Below are 18894 nucleotides of genomic sequence, written 5' to 3' on the forward strand. Positions count from 1 at the left end.
ATAAACAAAATTGATAAGCCATTAGCCAGACTCATCAAGAAAAAGAGGGAGAGGACTCAAATCAATAAAATCAGAAATGAAAAAGGAGAAGTTACAACAGACACTGCAGAAATACAAAGCATCCTAAGAGACTACTACAAGCAACTTTATGCCAATAAAATGGACAACCTGGAAGAAATGGACAAATTCTTAGAAAGGTATAACCTTCCAAGACTGAACCAGGAAGAAATAGAAAATATGAACAGACCAATCACAAGTAATGAAATTGAAACTGTGATTAAAAATCTTCCAACAAACAAAAGTCCAGGACCAGACGGCTTCACAGGTGAATTCTATCAAACATTTAGAGAAGAGCTAACACCCATCCTTCTCAAACTCTTCCAAAAAATTGCAGAGGAAGGAACACTCCCAAACTCATTCTATGAGGCCACCATCACCCTGATACCAAAACCAGACAAAGACACTACAAAAAAAGAAAATTACAGACCAATATCACTGATGAATATAGATGCAAAAATCCTCAACAAAATACTAGCAAAGAGAATCCAACAACACATTAAAAGGATCATACACCACGATCAAGTGGGATTTATCCCAGGGATGCAAGGATTCTTCAATATACGCAAATCAATCAATGTGATACACCATATTAACAAATTGAAGAATAAAAACCATATGATCATCTCAATAGATGCAGAAAAAGCTTTTGACAAAATTCAACACCCATTTCTGATAAAAACTCTCCAGAAAGTGGGCATAGAGGGAACCTACCTCAACATAATAAAGGCCATATATGACAAACCCACGGCAAACATCATTCTCAATGGTGAAAAACTGAAAGCATTTCCTCTAAGATCAGGAACGAGACAAGGATGTCCACTCTCACCACTATTATTCAACATAGTTTTGGAAGTCCTAGCCATGGCAATCAGAGAAGAAAAAGAAATAAAAGGAATACAAATTGGAAAAGAAGAAGTAAAACTGTCACTGTTTGCGGATGACATGATACTATACATAGAGAATCCTAAAACTGCCACCAGAAAACTGCTAGAGCTAATTAATGAATATGGTAAAGTTGCAGGATACAAAATTAATGCACAGAAATCTCTTGCATTCCTATACACTAATGATGAAAAATCTGAAAGAGAAATTATGGAAACACTCCCATTTACCATTGCAACAAAAAGAATAAAATACCTAGGAATAAACCTACCTAGGGAGACAAAAGACCTGTATGCAGAAAACTATAAGACACTGATGAAAGAAATTAAAGATGATACCAACAGATGGAGAGATATACCATGTTCTTGGATTGGAAGAATCAACATTGTGAAAATGAGTATACTACCCAAAGCAATCTACAGATTCAATGCAATCCCTATCAAATTACCAATGGCATTTTTTACTGAGCTAGAACAAATCATCTTAAAATTTGTATGGAGACACAAAAGACCCCGAATAGGCAAAGCAGTCTTGAGGCAAAAAAATGGAGCTGGAGGGATCAGACTCCCTGACTTCAGACTATACTACAAAGCTACAGTAATCAAGACAATATGGTACTGGCACAAAAACAGAAACATAGATCAATGGAACAAGATAGAAAGCCCAGACATTAACCCACGCACCTATGGTCAACTAATCTATGACAAAGGAGGCAAAGATATACAATGGAGAAAAGACAGTCTCTTCAATAAGTGGTGCTGGGAAAACTGGACAGCTACATGTAAAAGAATGAAATTAGAATACTCCCTAACACCATACACAAAAATAAACTCAAAATGGATTAGAGACCTAAATATAAGACTGGACACTATAAAACTCTTAGAGGAAAACATAGGAAGAACACTCTTTGACATAAATCACAGCAAGATCTTTTTTGATCCACCTCCTAGAGTAATGGAAATAAAAACAAAAATAAACAAGTGGGACCTAATGAAACTTCAAAGCTTTTGCCCAGCAAAGGAAACCATAAACAAGACGAAAAGACAACGCTCAGAATGGGAGAAAATATTTGCAAATGAATCAACGGACAAAGGATTAATCTCCAAAATATATAAACAGCTCATTCAGCTCAATATCAAAGAAACAAACACCCCAATCCAAAAATGGGCAGAAGACCTAAATAGACATTTCTCCAAAGAAGACATACAGATGGCCACGAAGCACATGAAAAGATGCTCAACATCACTAATTATTAGAGAAATGCAAATCAAAACTACAATGAGGTATCACCTCACTCCTGTTAGAATGGGCATCATCAGAAAATCTACAAACAACAAATGCTGGAGAGGGTGTGGTGAAAAGGGAACCCTCTTGCACTGTTGGTGGGAATGTAAATTGATACAGCCACTATGGAGAACAATATGGAGGTTCCTTAAAAAACTAAAAATAGAATTACCATATGACCCAGCAATCCCACTACTGGGCATATACCCAGAGAAAACCGTAATTCAAAAAGACACATGCACCCGAATGTTCATTGCAGCACTATTTACAATAGCCAGGTCATGGAAGCAACCTAAATGCCCATCAACAGACGAATGGATAAAGAAGATGTGGTACATATATACAATGGAATATTACTCAGCCATAAAAAGGAACGAAATTGAGTCATTTGTTGAGACGTGGATGGATCTAGAGACTGTCATACAGAGTGAAGTAAGTCAGAAAGAGAAAAACAAATATCGTATATTAATGCATGTATGCGGAACCTAGAAAAATGGTACAGATGAGCCAGTTTGCAGGGCAGAAGTTGAGACACAGATGTAGAGAATGGACATATGGACACCAAGGGGGGAAAACTGCGGTGGGGTGGGGATGGTGGTGTGCTGAATTGGGCGATTGGGATTGACATGTATACACTGATGTGTATAAAACTGATGCCTAATAAGAACCTGCAGTATAAAAAAACAAACAAAACAACTAATACTAAACTTTCATTGGGTTATTTGTATGGAAATATGTTAATATAAATGTTTCAGACATTACATGAAATTTCTAAAAATCTTATATTTGTATTTGTATGGAAATATGTATGGAAATATGTTAATATAAATGTTTCAGACATTACATGAAATTTGTAAAAATCATATTTGTATTTGTATGGAAATATGTATGGAAATATGTTAATATAAATGTTTCAGACATTACATGAAATTACTAAAAATCTTATATTTGTACTTGTATGGAAATATGTATGGAAATATGTTAATATAAATGTTTCAGACATTACATAAAATTTCTAAAAATCTTATATGTTCTGGTATAAAAAAAAAAAAAAAAAAAAAAAAAATGATCACAGGTTAAAATATGGCTATTATAGAGAATTCTGAAATTCAAGGATAATCTCATATCAGTTAGTGTTAACATGTTGACTTCATTCTAGTTAGAAACCAGTGTTTTAAAAATCACTTATTAATGCCTGTGTACTTCAAGATGTGTGTTCAAAATCTTGTACATTGCCAATTTGGAAGATATTTTCTACATTAATCATCCATATACTTTTATTTTCTAAGTGCCTTATCTACATATGTGCATAAATATTAGGGTTCTGAATTATTTTTATAAACAATGTCCAGTGCTTTTTTCCAAGTGCCATTTCCAGACAGTGAGCTCTCTGCTATATTAATATTAGTGATTAGCTTGAGTGGTTTCTTGAGAGCTTGTTCTCACTTTTTCACCATGAAGTCATGTGTGAATCTAGTTTTAAAGTAATAAACATTTGTTACATGCTTGGAAAAACTTTCTGACTAGACATGAGCTCATCTAAATGTTCACTTTTCACATATGCTGGTGGAAAAGAATATGGATGGAGGGAGAATTATTTTTATTTCCTTTATACATATGAGTGTAAAGTAATTTTCCAAAAACTCATGATATTGTCCCATTTTCTCTTGCTTCCAACGCCATGATTAGCTTAAAGTCTGAGTTAACACAGCTGTCTTTCATTACCTTCGGGGCACAGCAGTGCTCCCCCCTCCCCCCAGTGCCCTCTGAATTTTGAGTGTGTTCTTGGTTCAAAGGGAGCATTTGCCTGGCCTGCCCCCTGCTTCCCTCTCCCCATCTCCCCGTTAGCTCACGTCCTCCTTCCATATAATTGGAAAATGCCATAAAATTAAAATGAGGGGCTGATTTCAATGTGGAGACGGGAGAATTATGCCAGTTTGTCTAAATTATTTTTTCTTTTTTGGAGATAAACCATGGTTGCTGACCATTCCTATAATAATAACCTTTCATTATTCCATTAAGCTTTCTACTATTTACATCACTGAGGTTTTTTATTTTTGCTCTGTTGTTATAATTGAAGATGAACGTATCCTAGCTGTGTTTGAGACAAGGCAGTGTCCAATTGAGGAAATCTCCTGAAACAGTAGTGGAAAAATCCCTCTCATAGAGCTCCATGGAACTTGGTACTCCAGGCAAAGGACTGGATTTGGGGGCTGGCTGGACCATAGTGAGGTCATCTTGGCCAAAGTTTTGCCCCTCTTAAGTCTTCATCTGTAAAGGGAAGGTAGGATTAGATCAGTGGTTCTTGAACTGGCTGCCCTTTAGGATTTCCTTGGGAATTTAATAGCAGAGCCTGGGCCCCACCCCAGAAATTCAGATCAAACCCATCTGGGCAGGGACCTGCTTCCTGTTCCTTTTTAAAGCTCTGCAGATGATCCTGATGTGAGGGAGTCAGAGGTGAGAAGGATCTGAGCACCTCTGAATCCCCTGCAGGGCTTTTTAAGCACAGGTTGCTGGGCTCCACAGTGGAGTTTCCTATCCAGTAAGTCAGGGTGGGGCTGGGTATTTTGCATTTCTAACAAGTTTCCAGGTGATGCTCAGGTGCTTGTGGGTCTGGAGACCTCTCTTTGAGAACCACCAGATTAGATGACTTCTGCGATTCCTTCCAGGTCTTGCCTTCTGTGATCCGGTCTTCAGGCTGACCGCCGTGGCTCTTTTGAGCGACAGTGTAGCTGCTCCAGACACACGGCCGGTTCTGTGCTCTGCCTCCTTGCTTGTCCTGCAAGCTGCACAACTTGGGAGGTGGAGAAACTGCTCCCCTACTTTCTCAGATACCATTTGCAAGACGCTCGGAACCATCTTTAGGGACTGTCTTTTGAAACACACGAGTTGCTTTGAATCCTTTACATGATGGTCTGTGCTGCAGCCCAGTGTTTCCTGTGTTGAAACCCAGCAGGCTTCATGTGGCTGGTCCCTCGGGACCTGTGGGGATACGAGCCTGGTGATTTCTAAAGAATGAAAAACAGATCACTATAAGTATTCCTGACAGTCGGGGGATTCATTTGCTTTATCTTTATTAGATTGCCCAGAAGGCAATAATTGGTCTTTGGCAAACAACAATATGAAGACTGGCTGTAAAATTCCTCTGGCAGCAGTTAAGATGCCTCATTTGAATAGAGCAGAACAATCTTCAGAGGTCGCGGTCTGGCGTCAAAGGCTTGTACATAGTTTTCACAGCCCAGCCTGGATGGAGGATGGACCGGGACAGTATTTGAAGTCTTTTTTTTTTTTCTTCTCTCTCTTTCCCTGTTTCCTGCCAGGATGACAAGGATTTGGTGCATGAATTTGTAGTGGCTGAAGGTCTGACGTGTTTGATCAAGGTGGGAGCTGAGGCAGATCAAAACTATCAGAACTACATTCTGAGGGGTAAGTGACGCCGGGCATGGGGCGGCCAGCCCCTGCTGCAAGGAGGGTCTGGGGTCACCTCCAGGAACTTCGATACTGAGAGCTTTTTGAAAGGTTTGGTTACGGAGTAAGGAGATGAAGACATCCTGTAGCAAAAGAAAACCCCTTCAGGTTTTACCGATTCCTCGTAACTAATCAGTGACTGAGTTCATTTTACTGCCTTTACCTGTAGTCTCTTCCTAGTTATTAAGAAAAGAACATTCTGCACACTAGGTTCTTTATAATCTCTTTTATTTGGTGAGGAAAGGTACACACCAAGTGGGCTTGGGTAAGGCCTGCATTTGAACAGAAAGCCCCTCAAAACCGAAGAGGCCATTTATTTACTGGGAAAAATATTGTCACCGACTTGGGTTATCACCGGGAGTTCCTGTAGGAAGCGCACATTCCTCACCAGGTCCTCCTATTTCTGACTTGGTAGGTCTGGGGTGGGCCCAGAATTTGCATTTTAAAGAAGGATGCTGAAAGCTACCTCCGTAATTTCATTTTTTACAAAGTGGTACGTGTGTGGTGTTTGAAGCACTGATTACCATTCCAGTTCATAAAATTAATGCTCTTTTCAGAGTTCGAGTATTTTTGTGCACCTTCATATAAATAATTTTATTTGATTCCGTAAAATCTGTGAATAGGCAGGGCAGGAATTATTAGGTTGGACCATATGACATAGCTGTTATCAACCGTTTTGACTTACCAAAGGAAAAATTTAATATAGTTCAATATTATCTTCATTTTGCAGTTGAAAAATCTGAGTCTCAAAGAGGTTGAGTGTTTGCCTAAAAAATCACTTCCTCTAGTGTGAAGTCGAGCAAGGACTGTGGCTAGGCACTGGGGCACATCACGACTGATCAAGGTTCTGCTCCCCCTTCTGCATCTATGCCTGTAACTCCGCAACTCCGTGTTCATATAAGGAAAAAAAAATACCTCCTTTTCTTTCCCTTGGATGAAGGAAAAATACACGAAACGTGTGACTTAATATTAAATGTCCTTGGTTAAAGTTGAATGAGGCAGGCAAAATGAAACAGTCGCCTGCAGTTTCCTGTTGTGTTTTACCCTGAGAAGGTTCCTTACGTTCTGAGTTGTGACCCAGCGCTTCGAACTCTCTGAATCCTTCCCCATTTTCTCTGCTCCTGGACAGCCACTGCAACAAGGGCAAAAGCAAAAGGGAAAACTGAGGGCTCATTAAAAAAAATTTTTAGGGACGTATTTTTAAGTCAGTATTAATTGTTTCTGTTCATTTTGATAAATGCCAAGTGTATGTGTGAGAGAGGGTTCCTCATCCTCAGTTTCTCAGCTCCATGGTATTTGTGAGGCTGGGGAGGCACCTCCTTTTGTCTACCTTCCATCTTTCCCTGGGTATGTGGTAGGTCCTCATTATAAGCTGTCGGCAGAGATGCTTTATGGATGAATTTTATGATTTCTAGTCTCAGTATGATTAAAACATCTATATGGAAGCTTTTATGGTATGTGTACCAAGTTAACCATAAACTTTGTCCTGCTGTGTTGCCTCCGAATGCAGCTGTCCTTCTGTGTCTGAAGAAATGCATACAAGCCTTGATTCTCATCCTTACATTTCCATCCACACTGGCCCAACACCTGGAAGAGGGGACGGCACAGGAATAAGGGTGGGAGCAATTCCTCTATTTTATTTTCCAGGTTACTTATACCATGGATGCTCATAAGTTGAACCACATGGAAAGAAATACACCTAAAATGGCCTAATTCTGAATAATGGGTCCAAACTGTCAGCGTAGTTTTTGCGAGGTTTAAAGTATGCATCATTTTAACTTACAAAAAAAAAAAGTCTTCCCCAGTGGGTGCTGGTATGAGTGCACAGACCTACACACACCTGTATGGAACTAATAACCATCTACATGTTTATCTTTATTCTTCTGACCCTTACCTAGGAGTGTATATGTGCATTTTTATAGAGCCATCATCAGTGTAAGCATCTTTGTTCATCTGCGTGCAAGGCTGTGGCGAGGAGGGTGGCTCTGCCAGCGGTGGTCAGCCCCCTCTTATCAGGAAAGCAAAATTCTCATCAGGAGCCCCCCGCAGACCTCCCATGGATTAGAACTGGGTTGCATGGCCGCCTGTACCTGCTAGGGAGGCTGGCACAGTGGGTGTTTGGCTTCCTGGACTCTAAGGGGACGTAGCAAGAGAGAAAGGCCTGCCTTTGTGCCTGCAGGTTACTCGTGCCTGCCACATTGAGGGACTTGGGAAGGAAAAACTCAGCCCAGCGGAGAAAGGCTTCCAGTAAGCAGCCCGGTGGTGGCCTGGCTGGAGGGAGAGAGGGCCTCCCTGCCACTGAGTGCATCATCGTATAGGGGCAGGGTAAGCTCAATGGTTGTGCAAGGTCCCAAATGGTGAATTGTGCCAATGGTACTTGCCGGTAATGAAAGATGGTGTTGACACAGATACTTCAGCTAGGCTCTCCGCCCCAGTGTGTGCAGTGGTTTATTAATCTGCAGTGTTCTGATCTGCCCTGGAAAGGTACCAAAAGCAGGTAACGATGCTTGAGAATCAGAATTCCCAAGCACAGCCAAGGGAGAACCCTGCCAGCCACCTGCTGCTTCTCTGTCCCTGAAGAAAATGCCACCGAGGTAAGACCCTTACTTGCCTCTGAGTTTCCATTGCCACCACCAAGGCCTTGCCTTCTGATTTTGATTTTCCAGTTATGTCTATTTATTGGAGGCCAGGCGGCTACCATCTGTTACCTGGGAAACGAGCGAGCACTCCCTCCCTTTCAGGTTATTACAAGACGTCCTGCTTTCCATGCAGCCGAGGGGCCTTTGCATGCCCACCCCACTTCCGCTGAGTCTCAGGAGACTCGGGGTAACCAGGGCACTGTGTGCACACACATCAGCACATTTGGACGTATCTGACTGAAGCCCGTGCCAGGAAAGTGTACTTCTGAGGGATGTAAAGGACAGATTTCTTAGGCTGTGACTTTGGTGTTTTGATACAAGGAAACTATCGTTTTTCCCAGCCCACATGTTGAGTTACCCCTTCCTGACCTTGAAGGCATGTAGGCTTTTTTAGGTTGTGATCAGCTGCCGGCAGCCACCAGACATTTGCAATCAAGGACAACCTTTGAATTGCCTCTTTGTCCCACCTCATTTTAACCAAATTACCTTGGGTGAAGGATGGTGAGGCCTGTTGCAGATCAAGAGAGAGAAATTGGGAAGCGGTTTTTAGTTTTGTTAACTCACCGTTCCCCGGGGAGAACACATCATGCCCGCTCTGGGCCACCCGGGGGAAGCAGAGTGGAGGGCGAGGGCGGGCACCTCTGTTGTGGTTTCCACACAAGGTGGGGTGAGCAGGTTTAAGATTGGCCAGTTTGCATTATGTCAGTGGGCCCCGGGGCTCTGGCGTGTGAGAAGCCCACATGGCTGCGGGTTGGGAGTGTGGACTTGGGCTGCTGGAGAAGGGGACTGGCTGACTTCTAACCAGAGCCTCAAAACTGGGTCCAGACAGTGTTGAAAAACTCTCTTACAAGCCGTAAGGTGGGCCGGTTGTCACAGTGCTGTGGGGGAGCATATGCCCTTCATGAAGTTTCCTCGGTTTCTATGGGACCATGTGTGAGGCCCCCGGATGCAAAGGAAACAAGAGCATTTGGAGAACCCAGTCCTTTCCACATATGTTTTTAGGACTCATTTAAATGATCTTTATTTTTGCACTCAGCCCTCTGTCAGCTCTTTTTTTTTAAGGCGCAGGAATCTGTGGCTCTGCGTTGAGGATGTATCTGCTGAGAGGTAAAGATAGGTTTTGAGTTATGGTGTAGCCTAGCGCTCTCCAGAAATGTGAGCCGGCTGCTGGGAAGAGGTCTTAAATGCACCACATGTAGAAATAATATTTATCCGACATTATTTTTGGATGGCTATAGCTAATGATCTAAAGGGTTTGTGTGTGTGTGATCACCAGTATTTAATATATATCTATAGTGGAATTTTATATCTCACAATTATTCTTATTGAAGTAGGACCTTGAGAGCTATATTCCTGGGAACTTAAACTTTCCGCACACATGCTGAGCCTTCACGATGGGCCCTGTCAGTCCCTGGGAATGAGCCGATAAAACCAGGATACAGCTCTGCCCTGGAGAAGCTCCCTGGGAGGTGCTGCCTCTGAACCACTGTGTGCTGTATCGAAAACGTCGTACGTGTTTAGAAATTGCATATAGGTGATCCGCTTTGGGGAAGGAAAGAGAAAGAGATAAGTAGGATCAGTGAGACCAGTTGCCTTTTCTGGCTATACCTCCAGGGAAGCTGCCTTTTAAGGGCTAGTTTTACATGGAAAAATTAGATTTGATCATTTCACCTAAAGCAAAGTACCCATTAATCCTAAAGCACCTTAGTCATTATCAGAGCTGGATAAGATCTTAGAGCTCCTTTAGCTCAACCCTTGCATTTTAGGAGAAATCTGCAGATATTTTGTTTGCTCCTGTGTTTTTAAAAAACGTTTTAATGGTTGTCAACATTTAAAAATTGGGAGATTTGACATAAAAAATCCAGATTTCAGGTGTCTTTGGAAAAACCGGAACCAGAGAATTTCAGTGCCTTGCCAAATATCACTTAAACTAATAAGGGGGAAATGCCTTGTGTATTAGGGGGTCTGTTAATGAGGATCAGGACTTGTGGTCAGATAGCTTTTGTTGGCATCTACATCACCAGGAACCAGGCAGTGATACAAAATGATCAGGTGGTAATCAAATGATGATTAAACTAACATCCTCCATCCCAGGAAAACTTAAAAGTTTATCTTTTGACATTTTAGAGCAAAAGAGGAGAGCAGAGGTTGGGTTCAGACTATATATGGGGAGGGTAGGGAGGGGCCCAAACTGGCACCAAGGTGAGGAGGTGAGCACAGAAGGGGGAGAGCTGCTTACTTCCTGAATCAAGCATCCCTTGGCTGCTGTGTTTTCTACCCTCCAGCCTGGCCTGACTCTCCTCCACCCCCTTACCCTAGTCCTGAGGTGCACCGGACTGTCTCGGAGGGAACTTCCTCTTTCTTACCTCTTGCTGGGTCAAGACTTCAGGAATCAATCATGGCAGCCACATGGCCAGTTGTGTGGATGACACAACAGCACAAGTGTCCTAGCAGTGTTTGTCACCAGCCCCCCGGTGAGGGGGAAGTTGAGACCAGTGTCAAGGGCAGAATCTTCCTTCACTTGATGTTTCTCCTCTTGGTCAGTCAATGTGACAGGGGCCGTTTTCAGTAAGGAGTCACGTTGGCTGGCACAAATTAGCAACCCATTGGGCCAAATAGAACCTGCAGAGATGAGCGTGTCAGAGCATCAAGGCCAGTGACATAAAGGTGGCCAAAGATGGGCATGGCCAACAAGAAAACTTTGTAAAAACTGAGTGATGTAGATATTTTTCTTAAAACAGAAATAGCTTTTATAACTTTTTATTGTATAATTTGTGAGCACACAATTGTCTGAAAAGCAAACAGCATAAAAAGGAAAAACATGAAAATCACCCATAATCCCACAAAACAAAGACCATATTCTACCCACCCATGTACATACTTGCTTTGCACATGCCTTTTACAAAAATGAAGCATCCTGTACATATGTTGTCAAACACGTCTCCTGGAAGGGAGCGGTGGACCTTGGCAGCTGGCTTTGTGATTGCTCCTAGACCTTGGCACAATTCTGTAACTTCTTTAAACCGCTGCTCCCTCACCTGTAAAAGGGAGATAATTAATACCTTCTTTATAGGAGTGTTGTGAAGCTTAAAGAGCTCATAGAAAGGTCTAAGTAAAAGACTGAATTGTAGGTATGACAGTTGTTATCAATAATAATCAATGATATTAATGCAGTAACTACCTGTAATGGGCTGAATTATGCACCCCTCAAATTCATATGTTGACATCAGACCCCCCAATACCTCAGAACACGACTGTATTTGAAAATAGAGCCTTTAAAGAGGTAATTAAGTTAAAATGAGATCATTGGGCCCTGATCCAGTATGACTGGTATCCTTATAAGAAGAAGAGATTGAGACACAGATCTGTCCAGGGGGAGATGATGTGAAGACACGGGGAGAAGGCGGCCATCTACAAGTCAAGGAGAGAGGCCTCAGGAGAAACCAACTCTGTGGACAGTTTGAGCTTGGACATTCAGCCTCCAGAACTGTGAGAAGTAAATATCTGTTGCTTAGAGTTGTTGGGTTCAAAGGTATGTACATTTTTGTGTTGCTTTTGCTTGAATATTTGCCATCCAGGGATGTGTGAATTTATGTTTCCACCAGTGATCTCCATTTCTGCTTATTTACCCCAGGCCGGGGATGATCATTTTTTTGTAATCTTTGTCATTCCTGGTGATTAGGGTGCACTTATTCCTACGGACAATTTTATAGTCATTTTTATAAAGTGGCTTGTAAATTTTAGTTGTCATTGTGTTAATTTTGTCCATTAATTTGGGAAGAATTGACATCCTTATTTAAAAATTCAAAACTATTGCCTGCATGCTCTTTCATGGCCCGGTACAAATCCTTTGCAAGTTCTCCATCTAACTCTTGTGTGCAATGTGCATTTCCTTCTTGTTTGTTACAGAATTTTATGCATATCCCCCCAGGTGTGTTTGTATTTTTTTTTTCTTATTTATTCATTTTTGAATTGGGTCTGGTATTTACCACATGAAAGGATGAAAGGATTCTCTTGGGTCTTTTCCTGTTTATTTTGTAAACTTGGTTTGGGAACGTCATCTAAGAAAGGTCTCTCTTGCCCTCCTCGTTTTGTTTCAATCAGGGAACACTCTGTGTCTTGGGGCCTGGGTTCCTCAGCTGTGGCAACCGCTTGGTTAAGGCAGTCAGGCTCATGGGTGAGGTCCTTCTCCCTGAGGGAGAGTTTGCTTCCTCTTCCTCTGTGTTTGCATGTCGAAACTCTTCCTTTGAGGACTTAGATGAGTAGCATGCCTGCTGGACACTTGGTCTGTCAGTTCTGGGCGTTCACCAACTGTGGCGTGTGGGCTGGGGATGGCTGGAGAAGCTGGGCCACTCATAGCTGTGGGACGTGGTCTCCACATTTTGTTTGTTTATTTGTTTTTCTTCTCCGCTGTAGATTTTGAGACCTCTGCGTTTGGTGTCTCATGTTCTTTGTGCCCTGGTGTATCTCACCTCGGCCTGACCTTTCTGCTCACACACCTGGCACGCTGTTGGGGACATGGCCTCCGGGTTGAACCAGCCACAAACCTGCTGTGAGGGGTTTGGTCAGGGCAGGAAAGCCACAGCCCGCCCTGCCTGTGGGGGGAGGCTGAGTCACTCCTGCCGCTGCTGTTGGTGTGTGGTGACAGAAGGGTCACCCCGAGTGCTCTGAGTGTCCCATCTATGGCCCCTCTTGCCACCCTTGCCGTCCTCACCCTGTGTCAGGCCTGCACCCCTCTTAAAGAAATGGGTCAGAGAATAGTCTAGAGCTGCACTTATGTCTTTCCTCTCCCAGCCTGTTCAGGCACAGGGGCCAAAAATGGACTCATGCTGGGGTACTGTATGTCTTTCCTGTGGCCCGCATGACCATGGGATACTGTGGACTTGCCCAGCTTTTCTCCAGGACTTTCTCCCAGGAGAGGGAGCTGGTTGCTGGACACACCATTCCCCACGGCCAGCTGCATGCAGTCTCTGGTGTATCTAGATGGACCCCTCAAAGGCCATGGTGTGTGGTTGTTACCCCAGTCTCAGGGCTCGTGGAATCTCTTCTTCACTTGTGCTTCTCATCGGTCATTTGGGTAGGTTGGTAAGAAGGGGGTTTGGAGGCTTCTGGTTGTGCTGCTATTTTTCTGGAAGTGCGAACTCATCAGAATCATCATCATTTATGCTCTGGGCCCTGCCAGGCCCTCAGTCTGCAGCACTGCTTGCAGGAACGTGGGGTCAGGTGGGTGAGGGAGCGAGGGAAGACCAGAGCTGGGTCCTGAACTTCGATGGGACAAAGTGCCCTTTGTTTTTCCTCTGGGTTCTCAGGTAAGAGAGGCAGGTGCTGGGTTAGACCGCAGGTGAGGCAGGCAACATGCATGACCCTGAGCCCTTCGCCACACTGGGCAGCAAGCAGGGTATCTGCTTTTAGCATCTAACTCTAGATGAGTACCTCCAGCTTTAAACATGATTTTGGCTTTCCTCTTCACTCCCTTGCAAGGTATTTTTTCCCTATAATTAGATGACACTTATATTGGTAAGTTTACCTTAGAACGAATAAGGCTTTTCTTTCAAGTTTTAATTTTTCTGAAGTAAAAATCAATGATTAATTCTGTTCAATTCTGTTAAGTAGTACAGAAGCACTTCACAGGATGGTCTTTATGAAGCAATACACGGCTAGGTCTACCTGGTCAACATTATCCCCGACCTGGAGCATCATTAGGCCAAATCATGTGAAATTGCTGATATGTGACCATTTAAAAAAAAATTTTTTTTTAAATTTATTTTTGGCTGCGTTGGGTCTTCGTTGCTTTGTGCGGGCTTTCTCTAGTTGTGGTGAGTCGGGGCTACTCTTTGTTGCGGTGCGCGGGCTCTCATTGCGGTGGCTTCTCGTTGCGGAGCACGGGCTCTAGGCACGCAGGCTCGGTAGTTGTGGCTTGCAGGCTCTAGAGCACAGTCTTCTGTAGTTGTGGCGCACGGACTTAGTTGCTCCGCGGCATGGGGGATCTTTCCGGACCAGGGCTCGAACCCGTGTCATTGGCAGGCGGATTCTCAACCACTGGACCACCAGGGAAGTCCATGACCATTTTTTTGTTACCATAGAAATGGCAAAGCTGAATGGTTTAACTTAATATTATTATCATAATTTAAGCTTGACTTGTTCCTGGATTGATAAGCTGCTTCTTTAAAATTCACCTCGCGTTCTGTGTAGAGTCACAGCCCTCCAGAAATTCAGGCCGGTTTGCAGATCAAGGTAAAAAAAAACCAAAACCCAACCCCCTTGCCAAAAACCCCCTAAAAGCCCTTGCTATTTTGTGCACTCGTGCATTCGAGCACTTCACCCTGTCATAGTCTCAGCCAAAGAGATTTCTCCAGAATTTTCCTCTCCATTAGCAGCCCCCATCTTCTTCTTTTATCTGAGATGAGAAGGAAAAAAGAAAAACAGAGCTATTTGGCCATTCCTATGTGTGGAATTTTCCGCGACTGAATCTCGTTGCTCTGTGTTCATCAGGAATTTTTCCACTTTATTTACACCGAAGATGTGCCTCTGCACTCCATTCTTCTCTCCTTGTTCAGTGGACTTTTCCAGAGGAACTGCTGGCGAGGTGTACCTTGAATCACAATTGTTATTTCCTTGGCTATAACCTTATCTCACATATGGTCCTTTATACGGTTTCTACTTACAAATCCAGGCTTACGATAGAATAGAATGTCTTAAGCAAATTTTAAACCTAGCCTCAAACATGGATTAAAGTTATTTTCCTGGCTGGGATTTCCTGGGGAAATGTCAGTTTCTGTGTTCATAGATTCTTGCCTTTTGGAGTTTTGAGGGCTCTTGGTAGATTGGGCCAGCCTCCTGCAGGGTACCGCTCTTTCTCTGGGCACTGTGACTCCCCCAGCCGCTGATGTGTACAAGGTCCCCAAGCCCAGGTCACTCTGCAGCACCTCAGATCTGCGGAGCTGGCGTGTCCTGGGTGTCCCCAGTGCACCATGTCCAAACCCCAACCCGACAGCTTCACCCCCCGGCCAGCACCCCATGGCTCTATCCAGCATATGGATGAAGAGTACAGTCATCCATCATATTCAAGTACTACGGGGGGCCTCCCAGACCCCTCTCTCTCACTCACTCTCTGTAATCATCAACCATCAAATTTGGGCTCTTCTACCCTTCACCCCCTTTCAAGTCCTTGCATCTCTTTTCATTCCCAGTTTTAGAGTCTGAGGTTAGACCATCATTTTTTTTCCTTCCTGATCTGCTCTCCTAGCCCGCTAACTAGTCTCTCTGCTAGAGAGAGACTAGTCCTAGTCTCTCTGCTTTCAACCCTGCCTTCCATGGTCCATTTTGCCCCCTGTTGCCTGGTTGACCTTCTACAGTGCCCAGCTTGTCTCCTCGGTCCTTGGCGTACATGGCTAGTGGCTTCTCTCATCCTCAGATGAAGTCCTGGCCCTCCCATGTGGGTAGCGCCCATCTTGGTCCTACCCTTGTGTACCTGTTCAGCCCTCTCCCTGGCCTCAGCCTCACCCCTCCTCACCTGGTTCGCGCTTTATCCCTTGCTTCCTGCTTGTCCTCAGGATGAGGCTCAGATACAGTATTCTGCAGGAGACCTTCCATTGCCCCTCTGGTATTTTGGCGCTCTCTGCATACCCTGATCTTTTTTTTTTTTTTAACATCTTTATTGGAGTATAATTGCTTTACAATGGTGTATACCCTGATCTTGACACTCACCTCACTGACAATAAATATTTGTTGAGTATAGACTATAGCCCAGAGACCCTAGGCTAATTCCCTGCACCATACTTGGCTGCCTTCATGCCAGTTCCCATCCTTGATGCCAGGCACATTTTAGGAGCTCAGTGAAAAGTGGCTGAAGGAGAGAGTAGATGAATGATAGAATGTCTGCAGGGAAGAGAACTCACAACTCTTGAGGAAGCTGCTTGTTCGTACTAAGAATTCGACAGCCTGGACTTGCTAATCTGAAGCTTTATCTCACCAGATCTTCTTGTTTTGGAAACAATACAGCACACGTTGATTTGTTTTTGGTACTTAGAAAAAAATGCCAAATTATTGAATTTTTCTTTTTAATAAGCTTACTAGTTCAGTTCATCAATATAGTGAATATCTTGATATTTTTACCATTTTCTTTATTGAAGTATAGTTAATTTACAATGTTGTATTGGTTTCAGGTGTACAGCAAAGTGATTCAGTTATATATATGTGTGTATATATATTCTTTTTCAGATTCAGTATATATCTTGATTTTAAATTTGTCATGATTTCCTAAGGTAAAATACGCACAAAAATGGGTTATACTTCATAACTGGTTTTGGTTCTCAAGGAATTATATACCTGCCACCAAAATAGATATGTTATGAGTTCCTTGGTGTCAGGAACTCACAAACTTTGTGGCCCCAGCTCCAGCCTGCTCTTTGGTGTCATGTAGATCTTCAACAGATATTTGATGAAAAAAGAAAGAAAGAAAGAGAGAGAGAGAGAAAGAAAGAAAGAGAGAGAGAGAGAGAGAGAGAGAAAGGGGAGTCCCCAGAGACATGACACAGAGCTCTATTTGATGAAAAAAGAAAGAAAGAAAGAAAGAAGAAAGAGAGAGAGAGAGAGAAAGAAGAGAGAGAGAGAGAAAGAAAGGGGAGTCCTCAGAGACATGACACAGAGCTCTGTCTATTTGATGAAGAAAGAAAGAAAGGAAGAAAGAAAGAAAGGAAAGAAGGAAGAAAGAAAGAAAAAGAGAGAGAGAGAAAGAAAGAGAGAGAAAGAAAGAAAGAAAGAGAGAGAGAGAGAGAGAGAGAGAAAGGGGAGTCCCCAGAGACATGACACAGAGCTCTGTCTTGTTTTCTGAGTGATTGTGGATAAGTGTGCAGAAAATGTAAAATGGGGGGACAGCAGTCATATGCTAAATGATGAAGTGTGATTTGGAGGGTTTTCCTCTGAGTCGGTTTTTGGTACCCTTGTAACGTCAACCGTTTTATCCCTTGCTTCCTTCCCCCTGCCTCTTCTTTCCCCAGCTCCTGAAAGCCAGGCTCTGCCAAAGCCACTCCAGTGCTAAGCTGGCCTGACTCATTTCTGGAGTCAGTTCCCGCAGGCAGAACGGTGCTCCGTGGCCCACACCGCACACACTCATCTCTGCCCCCAGGGCCTTCTTGGCTCCAGGGTTTCCTGAAACACTATGAGGGCACCTGACTGTCCCAGAATTACAGCTCGACTCCTTTCTCTCCCAGGTAACCCTGTCCTTGGAGCTGGCCTTGATCCTGCAAGGGTTTAAGTAGGGAATAAGTTTAGATGTAGTTAGATAAGTAAGGGTTGGTTTTGGAGGAAGGGACAAAATTGTTGCTTTTAAAGGCAGATTAGGAGCAATGAGTAGGAGTTACAGGAAAGTGGTTTTTGACTGAAGACGAGCTCCAAGAAGAGAGTTGGAAAATGAGTTGATTTCTCTTGCCAATGTAAACTGATCAGTGGTGACTTTCTGGAGCATTCTGTTGAGAATTCTGAAGCCACATCCAGCATCAGCAGGAAAGAGTGCCATGACTGATTAGTGATGTCTGTCAACAGCTTGAGAGGTGGGGAGTGAGAGCAGGATACCAAATATGGCATTTGCTTATTCTGGGGAACACTAGACATTTTCGGAATGTTTGTTGAGTTGATTTCAGACAGGTGTGTGGGACAATTAGTTTTCCCACCACAGAACACACTGCTTTGCATTGGAAATGTCCCACCAGAGCCCAGGTTGATGGCCTGTTAGGGCTGCTAGGGTTGGTAGGGTGCTTCTGGGTGATCTCATCGATCCCTTCCAGCTCTGAGATTTCTGTGATTCTAAGTAAAACATAAAAAGCAGAAGGGATGGAAGCAGAGCCATTTGACTCTCCCTCTTCTGCATGTTCTGTAGCAGTCGTTATAGAATTCCCTAGGCCACCACCAAGCCTATGTTGTCCTTTTTCAGAAAATTTCAAAGAAGACCATCTGGTTACATGGCATAGATTCCAGCCAAGTCATTGAATAGAAAGATAAACTGCCCTTAGTCATTTCGGGGCCAGCATTCAAATTTATCTGCAAGAGTTTGAAGGATTAGCAGGGTGAGTGTTGGTTTCTATCCAGGAATTCATCTGTACATGGTGAGGTCAGGAGCACAGGGGACAGTGGTGGGCTTGCTCTGTCTCCAGAGCCTGAGGACTGGGAGCTCAGAGAACTCACAGAAACATCGTGGGTTGGACTCACTACTTAAACATGGCTGGGCTGGAGAAGTGGGTTGGGAGCTATGAGGAGAGGCCCACAACAGGGTCACCTTCTTGGCTGCTTTCTTGACTTCCCTGGTGTCTCTCCATACCACCACCCTCGTCCAAATAGTTTCTCTCCCTGTGTGCACCTAGCTGCCTTGCACCCTTCGTTCCAGATGCTCTTCCTGTCTTTTCCACCAGGTCTTAACTGGAGGGTTGCAAGAAGATTGACCTCCTCCCAATTTTATATTTCGTTGCTTTTTGTTAGTTTGTGGCTCTAATTTGTCTCTGGTTGGAGGCCTCAGTAAATGAAGTTGGGCTGGTTCATTCATTCGTCAGTGAGTGTGACCTGATTA

The 18894-nt window shown here is 43.5% G+C and overlaps 1 protein-coding gene across 8 annotated transcripts in view; it reads left to right on the forward strand.

Moving 5' to 3' along the window:
- FHOD3 (formin homology 2 domain containing 3) overlaps positions 1–18894 on the forward strand; it is a 505109-nt gene that overhangs the window by 220658 nt on the left and 265557 nt on the right. For all 8 annotated transcript variants that reach the window (XM_059895637.1, XM_059895638.1, XM_059895639.1 and 5 more), the window contains exon 5: positions 5547–5652. In XM_059895637.1, the coding sequence (XP_059751620.1) occupies positions 5547–5652 (106 nt within the window). The remainder of the gene's footprint in view (positions 1–5546; positions 5653–18894) is intronic.

This window comes from Balaenoptera ricei, chromosome 14 (genome assembly GCF_028023285.1).
Source record: "Balaenoptera ricei isolate mBalRic1 chromosome 14, mBalRic1.hap2, whole genome shotgun sequence".
NCBI classification, from domain to species: domain Eukaryota; kingdom Metazoa; phylum Chordata; class Mammalia; order Artiodactyla; family Balaenopteridae; genus Balaenoptera; species Balaenoptera ricei.